This window comes from Argentina silus (assembly GCF_951799395.1).
Source record: "Argentina silus genome assembly, chromosome: 18".
Taxonomy (NCBI): Eukaryota; Metazoa; Chordata; class Actinopteri; order Argentiniformes; family Argentinidae; genus Argentina; species Argentina silus.
The window spans coordinates 17,370,898-17,388,539 of record NC_139672.1 but is presented as its reverse complement, the minus strand read 5'-3'; the positions used below and the strand labels follow the sequence as shown (position 1 = coordinate 17,388,539).

General features: G+C 48.6%; 2 protein-coding genes across 2 annotated transcripts in view; both read left to right on the top strand.

Annotated features, from left to right (window-relative positions):
- Window positions 1-205: 205 nt before the first annotated feature.
- Window positions 206-7,464, top strand: etaa1a (ETAA1 activator of ATR kinase a; the record flags this gene model as incomplete). Its single annotated transcript, XM_083689625.1, has 7 exons — window positions 206-255; window positions 934-1,400; window positions 3,005-3,139; window positions 3,554-3,630; window positions 3,813-3,922; window positions 4,286-6,447; window positions 6,760-7,464. 7 exons carry the CDS (start codon window positions 206-208, stop codon window positions 6,882-6,884), a joined length of 3,126 nt encoding a protein of 1,041 aa, XP_083545751.1. The 3' UTR covers window positions 6,885-7,464.
- A 6,807-nt stretch (window positions 7,465-14,271) lies between these two features.
- spred2a (sprouty related EVH1 domain containing 2a) overlaps window positions 14,272-17,642 on the top strand; it is a 20,161-nt gene continuing 16,790 nt past the window's right edge. Inside the window, 1 exon segment of the mRNA XM_083690201.1 lies at window positions 14,272-14,667. Coding sequence (XP_083546327.1) covers window positions 14,642-14,667 — 26 coding nt within the window. The 5' untranslated portion in view covers window positions 14,272-14,641.

The following is a 17,642-nucleotide window of genomic DNA, read 5'->3' as shown; positions in this document are numbered from 1 at the left end:
TCTCTCTCTCTCCCTCTGTCTCCCTCTCTCCCTTTCCCTCTCTCTCTCTCCCTCTGTCTCTCTCTCCCTCTGTCTCTCTCCCTCTCTCCCTCCCTCTGTCTCTCTGTCTCTCTCCCTGTGACAGAACGGTTAAGGATTCTTTTGCAGTGTGTAGACACTGTGTTTTCTTTAGCACAGCGGGGTATTCTATTCCGAGTCACCCGGCATGAAATATGGTGCATATCTGTCCCTGGCCAGGGGCCAGAGCAGTGGACGGTGCAGTCTGTTGGTGTGTGTGTGTGTGTGTGTGTGTGTGTGTGTGTGTGTGTGTGTGTGTGTGTGCGTGTGTGTGTGTGGTGCAGTCTGTTGGTGTGTGTGTCTGCGTGTGTGTGTGTGTGTGTGTGTGTGTGTGTGTGTGTGTGGTGCAGTCTGTTGGTATGTAAGGCTGTGGCATGTCAGGCTGAGGAGAGGGGATGTTGATGAATGCTGGGGTTTTCGTCACAGTCCAAAATCGGCAAGGGAAACATAACTAACTCTGCACTAACTCCACCCTGCTGGAGCCTCTCTCCACTAACTCCACCCCGCTGGAGCCTCTCTCCACTAACTCCACCCCGCTGGAGCCTCTCTCCACTAACTCCACCCCGCTGGAGCCTCTCTCCACTGCAGACAGTATGTGCATGCTTGTGTGTGTGTGTGTGTGTGTGTGTGTGTGTGTGTGTGTGTGTGTGTGTGTGTGTGTGTGTGTGTGTGTGTGTGTGTGTGTGTGTGTGTGTGTGTGTGTGTGTGTGTGTGTGTGTGTGTGTGTGTGTGTGTGTGTGTGTGTGTGTGTGTGTGTGTGTGTGTGTGTGTGTGTGTGTGTGTGTGTGTGTATGTGTGTGTGTGTGTGTGTGTGTGTGTGTGTGTGTGTGTGTGTGTGTGTGTGTGTGTGTGTGTGGCTCCTCTCTTCTCTTACAGTCACGGTGCATTCTCCACCGAGGCGACATTCTGGATCTGCAACAACAGCCTCAATAACAGCCTTAACAACAGCCTCAACAACAGCCTGAACAACAGCCTGAACAACAGCCTGAACAACAGCCTTAACAACAGCCTCAATAACAGCCTTAACAACAGCCTGAACAACAGCCTCAACAACAGCCTGAACAACAGCCTGAACAACAGCCTCAATAACAGCCTCAACAACAGCCTCAACAACAGCCTGAATAACAGCCTCAACAACAGCCTCAACAACAGCCTGAACAACAGCCTCAACAACAGCCTCAACAACAGCCTGAATAACAGCCTCAACAACAGCCTGAACAACAGCCTGAACAACAGCCTCAACAACAGCCTGAATAACAGCCTCAACAACAGCCTGAACAACAGCCTCAACAACAGCCTCAATAACAGCCTGAACAACAGCCTCAACAACAGCCTCAACAACAGTCTCAACAACAAGAGAGAGGAGAATAGAATACCAGCTGGTTTCATAGTGGATGTGTTGTTGTTTTTTCATTGATAAAATCTTATTGCAGTAAAATGATCCTATTTTTTTTAATTTTATATTGTTCCTATTTTATGTTCCTAAAGTACATACAACTGTATGCTTAAACGAATTGATGATTGAGTAGTTCCTAGAAACTGAGATTCGAGCTTAATCAAATATTTATATAGTCTTACCTGTGCCACAAGACTAGCCCCATCTGACTAAATTACTAATAGGGAGGCCTTATAATTGCCTCTTTGCTTAATGGATGTTATGACCAATTGAAATTAATAATTGTCTTATATTATATTAATATACATTCACTGAACACTTTATTAGGAACACCTGTACACCTTCTCATGGTGGAGGTGGTGTAATGGTGTGGGGAATGTTTTCTTGGCACACTTTGGACCCGTTAATACCAATCAATCATCTCTTGAATGCCACAGCCTATTTGAGTATTGTTGCTGACCATGTGCATCCCTTCATGGCCACAATTTACCCATCTTCTAATGGCTCCTTCCAGCATGATAATGCACCATGTCACAAAGCAAAAGTCGTCTCAAACTGGTTTCATGAACATGACAATGAGTTCAGTGTTCTTCAGTGGCCTTCCCAGTCACCGGATCTGAATCAAATAGAACACCTTTGGGATGTGGTAGAACAAGATTCACAATTTGAAAGTGTACCTGAAAAATCTGCAGGAATTGCGTGATGCAATCATGTCAACATGGACCAGAATCTCAAAGGAATGTTTCCAACATCTTGTGGAATCAACGCCACGAAGAATTGAGGCTGTTTTGAGAGCAAAGGGAGGCCCTACCCAGTATTAGTAAAGTGTTCTAATAAAGTCTGAGTGAGTGTATGTGTGAGTGTATGTGTCATCTGATCCTAATATATAATATATCAATATATATCAATATTTCAAGGCGGGGAAGCGGGGAGCTGCGCAGCATTGGCGCTGAGCGATGATTGGATGCTCTTGAACACAACCCCCGGAGTCCAAACTCGAGAACGGAATTCTGGGAACAATATGGCGGAAAGTTTGAATTTCTGATGTTTTTATGTCTTGATCATAACAAAACCACTTACCTTGGTCTGATTATACCATGCATTTCAAACTGTCCTCGGAGAATAGCGGTCTGTGAAGGTTGGTGCTGGATGTCAGTAGGTGGCTGAAGCAGAGATGATATGACAGAACAGAGGCGGAACACGGGGAGGTCGGGGGGTTCGACCGCGGGGACGAAGTGCCGAGAAGAGGCTCAACTCCTGGACGTTTCTGCGGGGAAATCGAAAACAAACCGCCTGAGAAGAAGTTTGAGACAAACACAACAACCTCCAACAACAACACAACAACCTCCAACACCGCTAGATTCACCTAAAACCTGCCAACACGGTCAGTCGCTTATCGAGTTGTAATGATCCTAGATCGCCAGCCTGCGGTTCTATCTGAACGTGTCATCTTAAGGAGACGAGCTAGCTAAGCGTTTTATGACAGATAGAGAGCTGCGTGTTGAATTGAAAAGCATGTTTATTAGTGTATTTGTCTGTGTGCCCCATCAGAGTTCAAGACCCCAACACGAGTGACGACGAGGTCCAGATACCAAACCCAGCTCCACGGAGAGTCCCCGCTTAACGACTCCGACCTGCAACACGACATCATCTGGGATTCCACTTCTCCCTCGCCTCTCAGGGCTAGTGAGTAAATGGTCATCACATATAGAGCCTTTCTAGACACCCAGAGAGAGGTGGGGGAGGAGGGGAGAGGGGGAGGAGGGGAGAGAGGCGGGAGGAGAGAGAGGCGGGAGGAGAGAGAGGGAGGAGGAGAGTGAGAGACGGACACAGGCAAACAGACAGACGAGACAGAGAGATGCAGCTCTTCCTACGTTAATTACGTCTGCAGTCTCCATCACAACTAGAGAGTAGCTGCTTTATGTGTATGTTGAACGGAGTGTGTTTATGTAGATCTTAAATCAATTGAATTGTTAGTACATTGTCTCCATGACGATTGTCCTTCGGGACAATGAAGTTGATCTTATCGCATGTCTGATGTAAAGATGATGATGATGATGATGATGATGATCTGTGTTTCATGTTTCTGTTCCGTCACAGACAGAAGAGGCAGGAAGTACTCTGCCAATGTCAGGATTGTGGACATCGCTGAGATAGTCAACAGGATAGCTCCCAAGGTTAGGTGTGTGTGTGTGTGTGTGTGTGTGTGTGTGTGTGTGTGTGTGTGTGTGTGTGTGTGTGTGTGTGTGTGTGTGTGTGTGTGTGTGTGTGTGTGTGTGTGTGTGTGTGTGTGTGTGTGTGTGTGTGTGTGTGTGTGTGTGTGTGTGTGTGTGTTCACATACCATTTCTCCTATTGCAGCATGGGCGACCTGCAGTGCCTGAGTCGTCATTGCTCCAGTGGATAGGAGCCAGTGCTATCCCCTGCACCCCCGAGGTACAGCAGCCCAGGGCAAAGAAGAAGTCACCCAGGTAAGGCCACCTATAGCCCCCAGCCTCCGCTGTGAACCACCCTATACAGTGCCCTGAAATAGGGGGACTATGTATAAAAAGGGTTGTCATTTCTAAATGGTGAAACCAATCTGAAAAAAAGAAAACATTGAATTAAAGCTGAGAATCTCTTCTTTAACCGCATAGTTTTTTAAATTTAAAATCCAAAACTCTTGGGAGTATAGAGCTAAATGAATGCTTCCTCTTTCCGGTACTTATGGAGGACACTGTATATAACCTTGTCTATAGCCTACCTAGTCTGACACCAGGGCAGGCTGATGTTTTTGTGTTATTATTATTATTTGCAAATGGCTGACGTTGGATAGTTTGCTTGTGTTCCTACAGGTTAAGCGCTGTGGATGACCTCGTGAAGCTGGCCAAACAGTTTGATTTCAACATGTTCCGGCAAGAGGAAGGGCAAGCGGAGGAGGAGGCCGGTGTGAGCGAGAACGACCAGAGTCTGGAGTTGATAACGGAGGACATATTAGACACGGACGACAACCACGACACGCCCCCCCCGCCGTTACCGAGGGATGATGTCGCTCCGAGAAGAACACAGCCCTCTGTGAGGTCATCAGGGAGCGACGCTGTGAGGTCATCTAGGAGCGACGCCGCAGAGCAGCTAACCGCTGACCAGGAGGAGGAGGAGATGATGATGATGATGGAGGAGGACGATTTGGACTTCCTCTTCGACGGACCAACGCAACACATCAGCGGGAGTTTAAGTCAGAATTCCTCTGTGAGTCGCTCCGTGGAAGTGAAGAAGACCGCTCCGACTCTTCCTACTCCCACCGTGTCTTCCAAAGGCGTTCCTGGGAAAACTACGGGTTCCCTACGCGCTCCCACTTCTACTGCCACCATATCCCACCTCGTCCGAAGCGTTCCGGCCAAAGACGACGACTGGGAGAACGACGACCTGCTGAATGACTCGCTGGTGTTTGAGATGACCCAGAACGCGCACCACTTTGCCCCTCCCAAGCACAGCTCCACCCAGAGGGCGCCTGGTGAAACTACATCTGAAACCAAGCACCTCTCCGACTCCACCGTTTCGACCAATCATCTCCAGAGACCGCACCCACCAGGAAGCAGAGATGTCCAATTGGCAGTGTCCACGGGGCAGAAGGAAAACATGAGGAACAGAAAAACCTTCCAGCTGGAAGCAAATCCTAACTTCCCTGTCAAGGGGATCCTGTTGGAGGAATCTCAACCAATCGGATCGCTTGTCTCGGACAGTGTCAGCCAATCCCAGCACGTAAACACACAGCACAGCCAATCGGGTCAGTTTTCATCCACCAAAGCAGCTGTGTCTATGGAGTCTAACTACCAACAGCTGAACCAGCAAATGCAGCACCGTTTTAATGGGTTGAAGTCTCGTCCACAAGGGCCCCTTCAGACAGAGACTATTTCAAGGCCTCTTCACACAGGGACTATTTCATACCACAGGCCTACAGAGACTATTCCAAGGCCTCTTCACACAGGGACTATTTCAAGGCCTCTTCACACAGGGTCTGCTTCATACCACAGGCCTACAGAGACTATTTCAAGGCCTCTTCAGACAGAGACTGTTTCAAGGCCTCTTCACACAGGGACTATTTTGTACCACAGGCCGACAGATAAAAGGGGCGGGAAAGGAACACAAAACATCACGACCCCAACAACTGTTACCATGGCAACGAGCAAGGATATCGCAGCTGCAGGTAGCTTCGCCGGCGGCGTCCTGGACGATGACCTGGACTCTCTCTTCGCTTCCGACTCCATTTGGGACGATGAAGGGGATGATGACGACGATGATCTGTTGTGTCAGGTGTGTGACAACCTGGAGAGCCAGATCACGCAGAGAGTGGACGATCCTGCCGTCAATCACCCGCCGCCGACCAATCAGACTGCAGCTGTCAGAAACACGCTACCACCGCCACCCAATCACATTCAAAGGCAGATGTCAGTCCCAGTACCATTGGACAGTGCCCGGTACGACCAGAATCAGAAGACTGAGTCCAGGACCGCCTCACAATCACACTGTAAACCTCCCAACGTTTCAAACTATCCTCTCTCTGTTCCAGGGACAGGTAGCTCTTCCACCCACTCCTCCTCCTCCCTCCCCACCTATAGATCACCCGTCCCTGTGCTCTCTGGTGCTAATACACAGACTGGCAATGCTAATCGGAATGCTACGGCTAACCCCACGTTCAGGCCGTGGAATGCTATTAATACCAATGCACAGAGCACCAAGGCCTTAGCCGGGAATGCTAATGCTACCGCTACCGCTAACCCCACGTTCAGGCCACAGAACCCTGCGGGGGGAGGGGCTTACAGAGTCGCTCAGGGCCAAAGCACTTGTGTCATCGGGAGCTCAGCCAATAAACAGGCTTCTGCAGCCTGGAGTTCAGCCAATCAGCAGGGGTTTGGGGCGTCGACTGTGAGCGCCGCCACCAATGAGAACCCCCCTAGGCAGTTTAACTTCAAGAGACCCCCGGGGTGTGTGTCCAATGCTGCGACCAACAGGAAAGGTAAGCTTTCAACAGAGGAGTATGCTGCTAAACCATGCATTGTCTTGAACAAGAGAGTGTGTGTGTGTGTGTGTGTGTGTGTGTGTGTGTGTGTGTGTGTGTGTGTGTGTGTGTGTGTGTGTGTGCCAGTAGAGGCTGGTGGAGGGAGAAATCGGAGGACGGGCTCATTGTATTACAATGAGCCGGCCTCCCTTTTCTACCTTGTGGGGAGGGTGAGCCGATGGTTCCCATGGCGGACACTTCTCTAACCTACCCATCCCTCCATCTCTCCATCCTTCCATCTCTCCATCCCTCCATCTCTTCCTCCCCCAGTGTTGGTGCCGACCCAGTCGGTCGGGCGGTGCTCCGCGGCCGAGATCGAGCAAAAGAAGCAGCTGGCCGTGGCGCGGCGACGCCAGAGGATGGAGTCCACACAGAACCTCAGAGGTCCGACCTGAGAGACGCGCCGTGGATGGATACTCCACCATGGGTTTCCCTGAGGTGTCGTTTAAGGCTGCATTCCAGTTCTTAAGGCTGCATTCTAGTTCTTAAGGCTGCATTCCAGTTCTTAAGGCTGCATTCTAGTTCTTAAGGCTGCGTTCAAGTCCTCCTTAGAAATAGGAAACTTGGATATTTCCAACTTTGCAAGTTGTGTATCTGAGATCTCAGTGTCCGTCTCGGAGCCAGTAGGGGGCGCTGTATGCACAATCCTACACTTTTGATGTTAGCCTGTATATGTCAATGATAGGAGCAATAATAATCTATTCTCAATGTGACTGATATCAGTAGTTTTGCCTGTTGTCACATTGTCTTTCTGCTGTAAATGGATTGGGAGATATCAGATTTGAAAAACATGAGTTTACTTTGGTTTTTGTCTGAAAAAAACGATTGTTTGTAATTGCTGCTGTCTTGTTTATGTTTAGGAATAATAATGACACTGCCTGGAACGGCGGCGTGAAGAGGGAGTGAAACGAGTTTCCTGAATGAAACAACAGAGTTCATTTCTAATATATTCTTTATTAAATGATTTTAACACATCTTAAATCTTGTCCTTTATTCAGTAAAAGCACCAAGTGTACCATAGTGACATCGTAGGGGTTCTACTCGTCACAGGACCGACCAGAACTGGACTGGGCTGGGTCCAATATTCTCCTCTCACGTGGTCACATGGTCCTCTCACGTGGTCACATGGTCCTCTCCAGCACCGCCGGCGAAGCTACCGGCAGCTGCAATGTCGTTACTCGTTGCGATGGTAACAGTTGTTGGGGTTGTAATATTTTGTGTTCCTTTCCCCCATGAAATAGTCCCTGTGTGAAGAGGCCTTGAAATAGTCCCTGTGTGAAGAGGCCTTGAAATAGTCCCTGTTTCAGCAACTATGGTGGATATACATGTATAATGTTATCATAGATAATTCACATCTACATGTTTATTACTTTGTTAAATGACAGTGACGGCAGTTTTAACTACTTAGGGTGGACCAGTGGTCTAGCACCGCAGCCTGCAGTGTACATATATGCCCATGTCGGCATGGGTTTGAATCCGGCCCTCCCTCCCTCTCTCTCTCCCACCCTCCCTCCCTCCCTCTCTCTCTCCCACCCTCTCCTCCTGTCTGTCTCCACTGTCTCCAATACAAACTGGAAAATCTGAGAGTGGGACAAAACAATGACCTTTAAGAAACAAAGTACACAAGCCTCTCCTCACCATAGAACACATGGACATGAACGCTACTGTTACTCAATGGCTTAGACCTTTCATTCCTTCCAACACACACACACACACACACACACACACACACTCACACTCACTCACTCTCTCCCTTACACACACACACACACACAAAACCACTCAGTCAGTTTCCAGTGTCACCTGAGTAGTACACCTGTCCTAGGAAGCCTGGCAGTCAACACACACGTAAGTAGCCCAGCCCGTTCTCACACACACACACACACACACACACCCCAGGCCTGTGTGTGCAGTCAACCAGCCCGGACGGCCTCGTCAGATCCTTCATTAGTGGGGCTGGCAGCTGTCTGATAACAGAGATAAAGACAGACTAGCTAGACTCCCCCCCCCCCCCCTCTCTCTCTCTCTCCCTCCCACTCTCCCTCTCTCCCTCCCCCCTCTCTCTCTCTCCCTCCCTCCCTCTCTCCCTCCCTCCCACTCTCCCCCCCCCCCCCTCTCTCTCTCCCTCCCTCCCTCTCTCTCTCTTTCCCTCCCTCCCTCTCTCACTCCCTCTCTCTCCCTAACCCCTTCTCCCTCAACCTCTCTCCCTCCCGAACCCCTCTCTCTCCCGATCCCACTCTCTCTCCCAAACCCCTCTCTCACTCCCTCAACCCCTCTCTCTCCCTACCTCACCCCCAAACCTCCCCCTAGTTGGGCCATATACAGTAGACTAGGTAGGCCAACCTCCCTGACCCCCCCTCACCCCCTCACCCCCCACCTGGCTGGGCCACAGTAGCAGGTAAGATGACTCGCGTTATCACAGAGTGTGTAACTTTAGTCCTGGCTCTGAGCTACAAATCAGTGGTGGAGAGATTCTATCTGTTAGCCTACTAATGTGTAATGTAGCTTTAATCAAACTGTCTACTAGCTAGCTACCTCTGTGTAGCTTTAATCAAACTGTCTACTAGCTAGCTACCTCTGTGTAGCTTTAATCAAACTGTCTACTAGCTAGCTACCTCTGTGTAGCTTTAATCAAACTGTCTACTAGCTAGCTAGCTCATGGGATTTGACAGTGCTTTTTTTTGCAGTTCTGGTTTTATTTTGGTGTGGTTGTATTGGTATCTCTCAGACCAACACACACACACACACACACACACACACACCGGTGTAGTGCAATTTGATAAACTTGTCTTCATATCACCTGCTACATGATACTTAAAGGTAGAATAGTTTTATATCCCATCTGACACACAAACACACACACATAGAAGGCCTGGCCCACCTCCACCAAGATGACTAAGTGTTTACCACATATACTGTTTTATATATATATATATATATATATATGTATAGAGAGAGAGATCCATATCTATATATATATACTTTTCCCTTTTAACGATCACCAACAATCTCTCCAGGTGAAATGAAGTTGAACTCTGGACGACCTCTTCCTTTACTCCGATTCAACAGCATTCCATCAATTATTCCCATCCCAATCAGAGGGATACTGATACTCAGGGTCTGATACACACCGTAGTGATGCCCTGGGCGTCTCGCCAGGGGCCAGGTCTCACACACACACACACACACACACACTCTCTCTCTCACACATACACACACTCTCTCTCACACACACACACACACACACTCTCTCACACACACACACACACACACACACACACACACACACACACACACACAGTGTAGCAGGAGAACAGAGAGGACATATATCCACCTGGTTGAGGGTCAGTGTGTTGATATCCTGTAGCCCAATCTCCCCCCCGTCCCTCTGTGTTCCATGCAGCTGTGTCTTTGTGGCTTGGCTCGCAGCGACAGATAAGGTGTTCAGTGGAACCATGGAAATGTAACCTGCGGGACTCTAACCCGCCACGGATGTCACGCGTGGATGCTGTAGCAGACTGGCCATCTGGAGCACCGGGGGAGAGTTCCCGGTGGGCCGGTCCATCTGTGGGGCCGGCAGAAACGACAGATCGTCGCAACGCAACGGTTCAAGGCCGACGTCCGGGCTTATAACTCTCTCAGGCGTGACTCCAAACCACCTCCGCTACAAATACACGATGAAGACTTCCAGGTTATTTAAGGAGTGGAATTCATCGATGTAGTGGAGGGGGTTTGGAATCACACTCTCGTGATGAGGTAGCCCTGCTTGAGAGTGTCGCTCTCGGACCTTGAGGAGGTGCTCTTGGCCTAACGGTAGACGCTTGTGTCCCCCGTCTGAAACATTGACATTCCCGATACACTCTCCCTCCCTCCCTCCCTCACCCCCTCTCTCTCCCTCCCTCTCTACCTCCTTCTGAAACAGTGACATTCCCGATACACTCTCCCTCCCTCCCTCCCTCCCTCTCTACCTCCTCCTGAAACAGTGACATTCCCGATACACTCTCCCTCCCTCCCTCCCTCCCTCCCTCACCCCCTCTCCCTCCCTCCCTCCCTCATCACTCCCTCACCCCCTCTCTCTCCCTCCCTCTCTCCCTCCCTCCCTCATCACTCCCGATACACTGTTGGTTTGTTACCTTATTAAGTTGGGATGAGGCAGAGAGGACAAGACCATGTTTATTTTCATGGATGGAAATGAATGTATTTGACTTTCCTTCCGTCCACCATAAGCATTCTGGGTATTGGAGTCACAGCCACACTTGTCACCCGTAGGGAATGAGGAAGCTCGATTAGTTTATTGATGTTAATGTACAGCAAACAAATATACGGGTGATTTGACCAGACTACAGGTTTGAATGAACGTCCAAAGGGTGCTTGAACAGTCAACGAGGGAGGGAGGGAGGGAGGGAGGGAGGGAGGGAGGGACTCATTAAAGGGATTGAGTAACGACTTAATCATTAAAAGACTACTGGGCTGCATGAAATTTTGTGGAACTAAGTAGTGCATATGTAATCATAACCACATGCAGCTCAGCTGGACGAGCAGAGAGCGAAGGGGGGGGGTGGAGAGAGAGAGGGAGAGAGAGAGAGAGGGAGAGAGAGAGAGAGTGAGGGAGAGAGAGAGTGGGGAGAGAGAGAGAGAGGGAGAGAGAGAGAGAGAGTGGGGAGAGAGAGAGAGAGAGAGAGAGAGAGAGAGAGAGAGAGAGAGAGAGAGAGAGAGAGGGAGAGAGAGGGAGAGAGAGAGTGGGGAGAGAGGGGTGATATCCCTCCCTCTTCTTCCTTCATAGTACTCATGAATCACTTCAGATGAACAAACTAGGGACGCTTTTAGGCTCACTTAGAAAGAAAGAAAAAAAGAAAAGAACGAATTTCCTAATCTTTTAGTGAAAATTCCAGTTCAATTCATGACTTCGGTTCTGTGTTGTGGGTCCGGATGAAGGATCAGCTGGAGGTCAGTGTGAACTCTGGACTCCTCTGGACTGTCTGGACTCTACAATACATCCTCCAGTCTCTGGCGCCCCCTAGTGCCCTGGCCTGCCATACGCAGTTGCTTCCTTTTAAAACGAGGAGAGCCTTTAAGACCGCCAGAGCAGACGGATCATTCATCCCCAAGGCCATGGCCGCTGTAATTGCTAAAGTGTGTATTATATAGTTTCATGTTTTATGTATTTTCATTCCCCTTTTACGCTGCTCTCAAGTTGCCCTTCATATTCACAAAGACGTCTGCTGTGGCCCTTGTGGACGACTCGACTCCATCAAGATCTACACCCCCAACAGGTAACACCCCCAATCATCCTATCTATCTGCCTATCTGTCTATCCTCTAACCTTCTACCCTCCGACCATCTTTTATCCGATCTGTCCATCCTACTGTCACTGTATTTCAACTACTCAGCCACCACCTTTCTTCCTATCACCAGTCACTACTGCTTTACTCAGTATGACCCATCCTGAATAACCTCTTAATATTATTTATCTATCAACACCCTCCCCTCTCATCTATCCATCCTATAACCTCTCATCTATCTGGCTCTGACCATCCATCCAACCATCTATCCATCCATCTATCTATCTGACTATCTAGTCCAAACCATCTTTTAACTTTATACCAAAATAAGACTGCAAACTCACAAAGTTTCTTTCGGGACTTACATTTCTAGTTTTATTACAACCTGTTTATCTGGCTGGGGAATAGTCTGGTACAATACTAGCTATATATACATTTAACATACACACTACAGAATACTATGAGATTTTAACCTTGGTACACAAGTAGCTATCAACATCCCATAAGGGCAACATAGCCGCTAACTCGCTTGTGTATGAAGAGCAGACGGCCGACAGGCTGATCAGTCTGAATACGCCAGCAGAGCAGCTCGCCGCTGATCCTCTGACAGACGTTCGTGAAGGCCAAGAATGTAGCGAGATATTTACCAGTTTGCTACCTCTATTTTCTGGTAAACTTGAAGCATCTTAGTCTTAAATCTGGATTGCAGAAATAAATATTTAATTCATAGACAAATATTAAAATTAAATCTTAAATTCAGGGTTTTAAAATTAAAAAAATTACTTAAATCTAAATCTGAGGTTGTTTAAGTATTTTTTTGTATCAAAGTAGTCTTGCATCCAGAGTCCAGTACCTGTCTTCTAGCACCGCCTAGTGGTGAAGCAGTGCTATTATACATTGCTTTACGGTTCAAACTACGGTTGTAGTTGCTAGCAACTAAATGACAGACAGTAAAATAGACACCAAAAACATATTTAAAGTCATTAATAATGATAACCAAAGTTATGAACAACCAATAACTTAGAACAATAGAACAACATTAAAAGTGCATGTGATGCTCCACATGTCCGGCTAAAGCATCAAGACTAATACACATTCAGTAAAAATAGCAGCTCTTCATCTGCTGATGCTGTTTGTGTCTTAGTGATGTTGGCACAAAGCTGTTCGGCAACTCTTCAATTCCAGATCCTGTACATACTCCAGCCACATGATTTCAGTGAGTACACCTTTGTAAGCATATCAAATAATATCAACAAATGCCCATGACCAGACTTTTCACGAAATGAGAGAAGGGAGACTTCGGGGTCTGATTGGGGACCAGTTGAGCCCCTGGGAAAAAGTTGTGAACAACAAATAAGTCTATAATAGCACAGTTTCACCACTTGGTGGGGCTAGAGGACAGGGACTGGTCTATTCACAATTTCACCACTAGGTGGTGCTAGACAGGAACTCGCTTATTCGCTATTTCACCACTAGGTGGTGCTAGACGACAGGGACTGGTCTTCGGATCCACCCACGACGACTTGGTGATCCTCTACGGTATGATCCACTTAGTTGATTGGTTTAAAAGATATCTGAACTAATGTACTCTTTTCACCACCGCTAAGAGGCGTAGGCTACCCAGCAGTAGTGGCTGGTTCCACTGAAGGTTTCTTCCTACCAGGGTTTTTAACATGCCACTGTGGCCTGACTGGTGTTAGAGGCTGTAGGCGACTGGTGTTAGAGGCTGTACCTGACTGGTGTTAGAGTCTGTACCTGACTGGTGTTAGAGGCTGTACCTGACTGGTGTTAGAGGCTGTACCTGACTGGTGTTAGAGGCTGTACCTGACTGGTGTTAGAGGCTGTACCTGACTGGTGTGACTGGTGTGAGAGGCTGTAGGTGACTGGTGTGACTGGTGTGATAGTGGGAGTTGGAGTCACTGGAATCAGGAATGGTATCAAACACACAACCTTCCTCATGCCATTCCATGCATTACAATGAGCCCGTCCTCCGATTCCTACCTCCACTAGCCTCCCCTGGTTACATTATCGAATTTATCCAGTGCTGTGATGGTAACCCAGGGTTGCACTGGAGAGTTACGCTTTGATACTTTAGTAACCGTTTTTGTGGCAAAAGAAGTGGCTCTATATACCCTTTCCGAAAGAGTATACCTTCAGGCTATGTGTTTATACACGGAAATTTAGCCTAGTTACTGCATGGAACAGCCATTAACGAGGCTAAAAGCTAAAGCTGAAATTGTTGTCGTAGTGTATCCAAATCAACCCGTAACCATGTGAAAATAACCGTCTTCTCACTTCTCGATGGTGACAAATTGTCTGTCCGTTGCTTGCATCATTGGAGACATCCCTAAAAAAAACTAAAACATCCTATACAGCCTGCAGTCCTTCGGGTCTAACGTCATCGCTTCCGCACCCCCCTCCCCCCTCCCCCAGTGCGGTGTGTCGGCAGCCCTGGCTCCTGCCTACAGACCAGAACCAACATGGAGTAGCCAGTGATGGGGCTCGTACGGGGCCATCCTCACCGACATCACCGCCGCACGACTCACCAGACGCCGCCTTCCAGCACGACGGGCCGCGGCAGCGACGGGGATTAGACCGGTGGAGGTGGAGGTGGAGGTATTGCTTCCTAAACGGATTATTGTGTTCACACTCTCGGGGTGATGCGTTTGTAGAGTGAGACGATCGGCGGGGGAGAGGGAGAGAGAGAGAGAGAACGAGAGAGAGAGAGAGAGAGAGAACGAAAACAACGGTGTAATATAAACGATTGGAAAACTCGGGTTTCATCGGGAAGGTGTGGGATAGCAAGAGGAAAAATGAAGACTGGACACTATGTACACTATGCGGGATATTACTGTCGGTGAAACGAAAAAATGACCGAAGAAACGCACCCAGACGAGTAAGTACGGACTTGACTTCACCAAAGTGGCCTTTATTCGTAACGGCTGTTATTGCATTTGATACGTTGTCCAGCTATTGTGCAGTTGCCGTGCACGGCAGCCGTATGCAAGGTTATAGAAAAGGATGGGAAGTTTGACAACTTGAGTGTTTCCCCGAGTTGTAAATGTTTTGTTACAATGTACTGACAGTGTCCGGGGAGAGAGCGGGGTAGAGAGGGCCCCCTCGCCTTCCTCTCGGCTGCCGAACGACTCGTCTTGAGAGAGGGAGAGAGGAGAGAGGGAGGGAGGGAGGGAGGGAAGGAGGGAGGGACGAGGGGGAGGGGTTGGAACGGAAACATTTTGTAAAGGGATTTGCAGTGAATAGAGTTTCTAAACATCGAGTTCATATCTCCCCCTTTAGACGCGCAAATAACACCGCACGGGTGTGACAAACTTTGTACGCGGTTCGGTCTGAATGGCGTGGACGCAAGGGGGCGGAATGAAGCGGCTTTCGTGCGAGCCGCCGCTGGCTGCAAAGTGTTTCTTTGTGGAGGGCTGATATGCAATATCCGCCATTTCTTTTCTTGAATCGCTCTCATTTGCATACTGTCCTTCATTCATAAAAATACCAACGGGCGAAGGCCGAGGGGGTGGGGTTGGCGGGGACGACTCGAATATTTAAGCATATGATTTCTGAGTAGGTTAAATATGACTGTCTGACGTAGTTAAGCCCGTTTATTTTGCCCCCAATGACAGTCTACAGTCACATGTCACATTGCAGCCATCGAAGGATGCCTTGAAATATTCACACTCCATGAAAAGCGATATGAAATATAGGATTTGTGTATAATATGATATCATATTGTGCGTATTTGTAGGCCATACAAAGGCCTACGGTGTGGTGTATTGATATTCATGACCATAGCTACGATGATGGCGCATAAATAGAGATTATTTTCCAAATGCAAAGGTTGTGTCATTATCCACTTACTTCCTTTATGTCTACTGATAACAGGGTTATTTGCCACTCCTTCGGTACACTTTATTCTCCGCACCAACACACACCAAACTTATGGAATATTAGTTATTTGATCCGAACAGTAACGGACATACCGTCAGTTTCACCGTCGCCTTATTTGTACAACACATTGTGTGCCGTCATGAACATGTGAATCACACAGTACTGGCCTTCCAGTTGTGGCCTACATAGGCATAGTAGGCGTAGGTCTGGGGAGGCTGGCGGAGGTAGAAATCGGAGGACGGCCTCATTGCAATGCATGGAACAGAATGAGGGATGGTATCAGACATGTTTGTGTGTTTAATACCATTCCTGATTGCATTCCATGCATTACAACCAGCCTGTCCTCCGATTTCTACCTCCACCAGCCTCCCCTGGTGGTGGGTGCAGACTCACCCTGTTCACCCTGGGCTTGCGACACTCTGTTGCTCATACGTGTGTGTGTGTGTGTGTGTGTGTGTGAGTGTGTGTGTGTGTGTGTGTGTGTGTGTGTGTGTGTGTGTGTGTGTGGTGTCCCTTCCTCCTGCTCTTTATCCTGGGTGTACAGATTTGGCTGTGACCCATGACCCGAAGGAGTGGGCCTATCTTTTCTCACTATGATTTATGGTCCACTTACACACACACACACACACACACACACACACACCCTCCAGGTAAACACATGACTCACCGTTCCATGTACAGAAAGGTATAATAGCAGTGGCTTGTGAAATGTTTACCCAAACCGAACAAACCACTGTAAGAAAGAGGCAGGTTACCTCAACCCCCCCCAAACCCCCACCCCCACCCCCACCCCTCCCTCCCACACGCACACACACACACACACACCCCAGAACCGCTGTCTGTACGTTCTGAAGGTTGTGGGGATTGAAAGGTGGGCAAGAGAACGTTTGGAATTTGGAACGACGTCCAATCAAGCAACAGTGTTGAGTTGTGTTGGAATGATGCAACAATGCATCGCCCTGGCAACGCTCCATGTGTGCACACAAAAGGATATTATGTGTGGGATGGGATGTGCCTCCCAAGTTCTAGAACTCCAATGATATCACAAGTTTGAGTAGCCTGCAGCGAAAGGTTAGTTACACAACAGAGTGTGTGTGTGTGTGTGTGTGTGTGTGTGTGTGTGTGTGTGTGTGTGTGTGAGTGTGAGTGTGAGTGTGTGTGTGTGAGCGAGCTTGTGTGTGTTCCAGGACTTTCAGGACATCAGCTAATGGAGGTTTGAGATTGCTTGGTCATCTCAGTACAACCAGGATGTAGGTACCACAGGGTTCGCCAACAGGGTGATTGTGCTCCACTCTTCTCCAGCGCATTATAACTGCTTCATAACTGCTTCATAACTGCTTCATAAATGAATTATAACAGTTTTACAACTGCTTTATAACTGTTTTATTAATGCTTTATAACTGCTTTATTACATGTTATAATGGCAAAAAGTAGCCTGTCCGTCCCAGGCCCAGATGTGTATGTGATTTCTGACTTTAGCCAAACGTAGTACAGATGTTTTGCATGACAATAAACCACATCCCTTTATACCACATCCTTTTACCATACCACATCCTTTTACCATACCATATCCTTTTACCATACCATTTTGTTTCCGGCAACGGTGGGAAGCTCTACATTCACAGCCATACAGCGCGGAGACCCCTCCCCCCCACCCCCACCCCCCTCGTCCTGTCCTGTCCTCTGGGGGGGGGACGGGGGGTAGTTTTATCGATCAGGGCCACTGATGCCTCACAACAACTCTGAGCTGTCGATATCACTGTTGACATTGAGTAGAGGTCGACACTACAACGCTAGCTAGTCCCTGCCCCTGCCCCTGCCCCTGCCCCTGTCCCTGTCCCTGCCCCTGCCCCTGCCCCTGTCCCTGTCCCTGCCCCTGCCCCTGCCCCTGCCCCTGCCCCTGTCCCTGCCCCTGCCCCTGCCCCTGTCCCTGTCCCTGCCCCTGCCCCTGCCCCTGTCCCTGTCCCCGCCCCC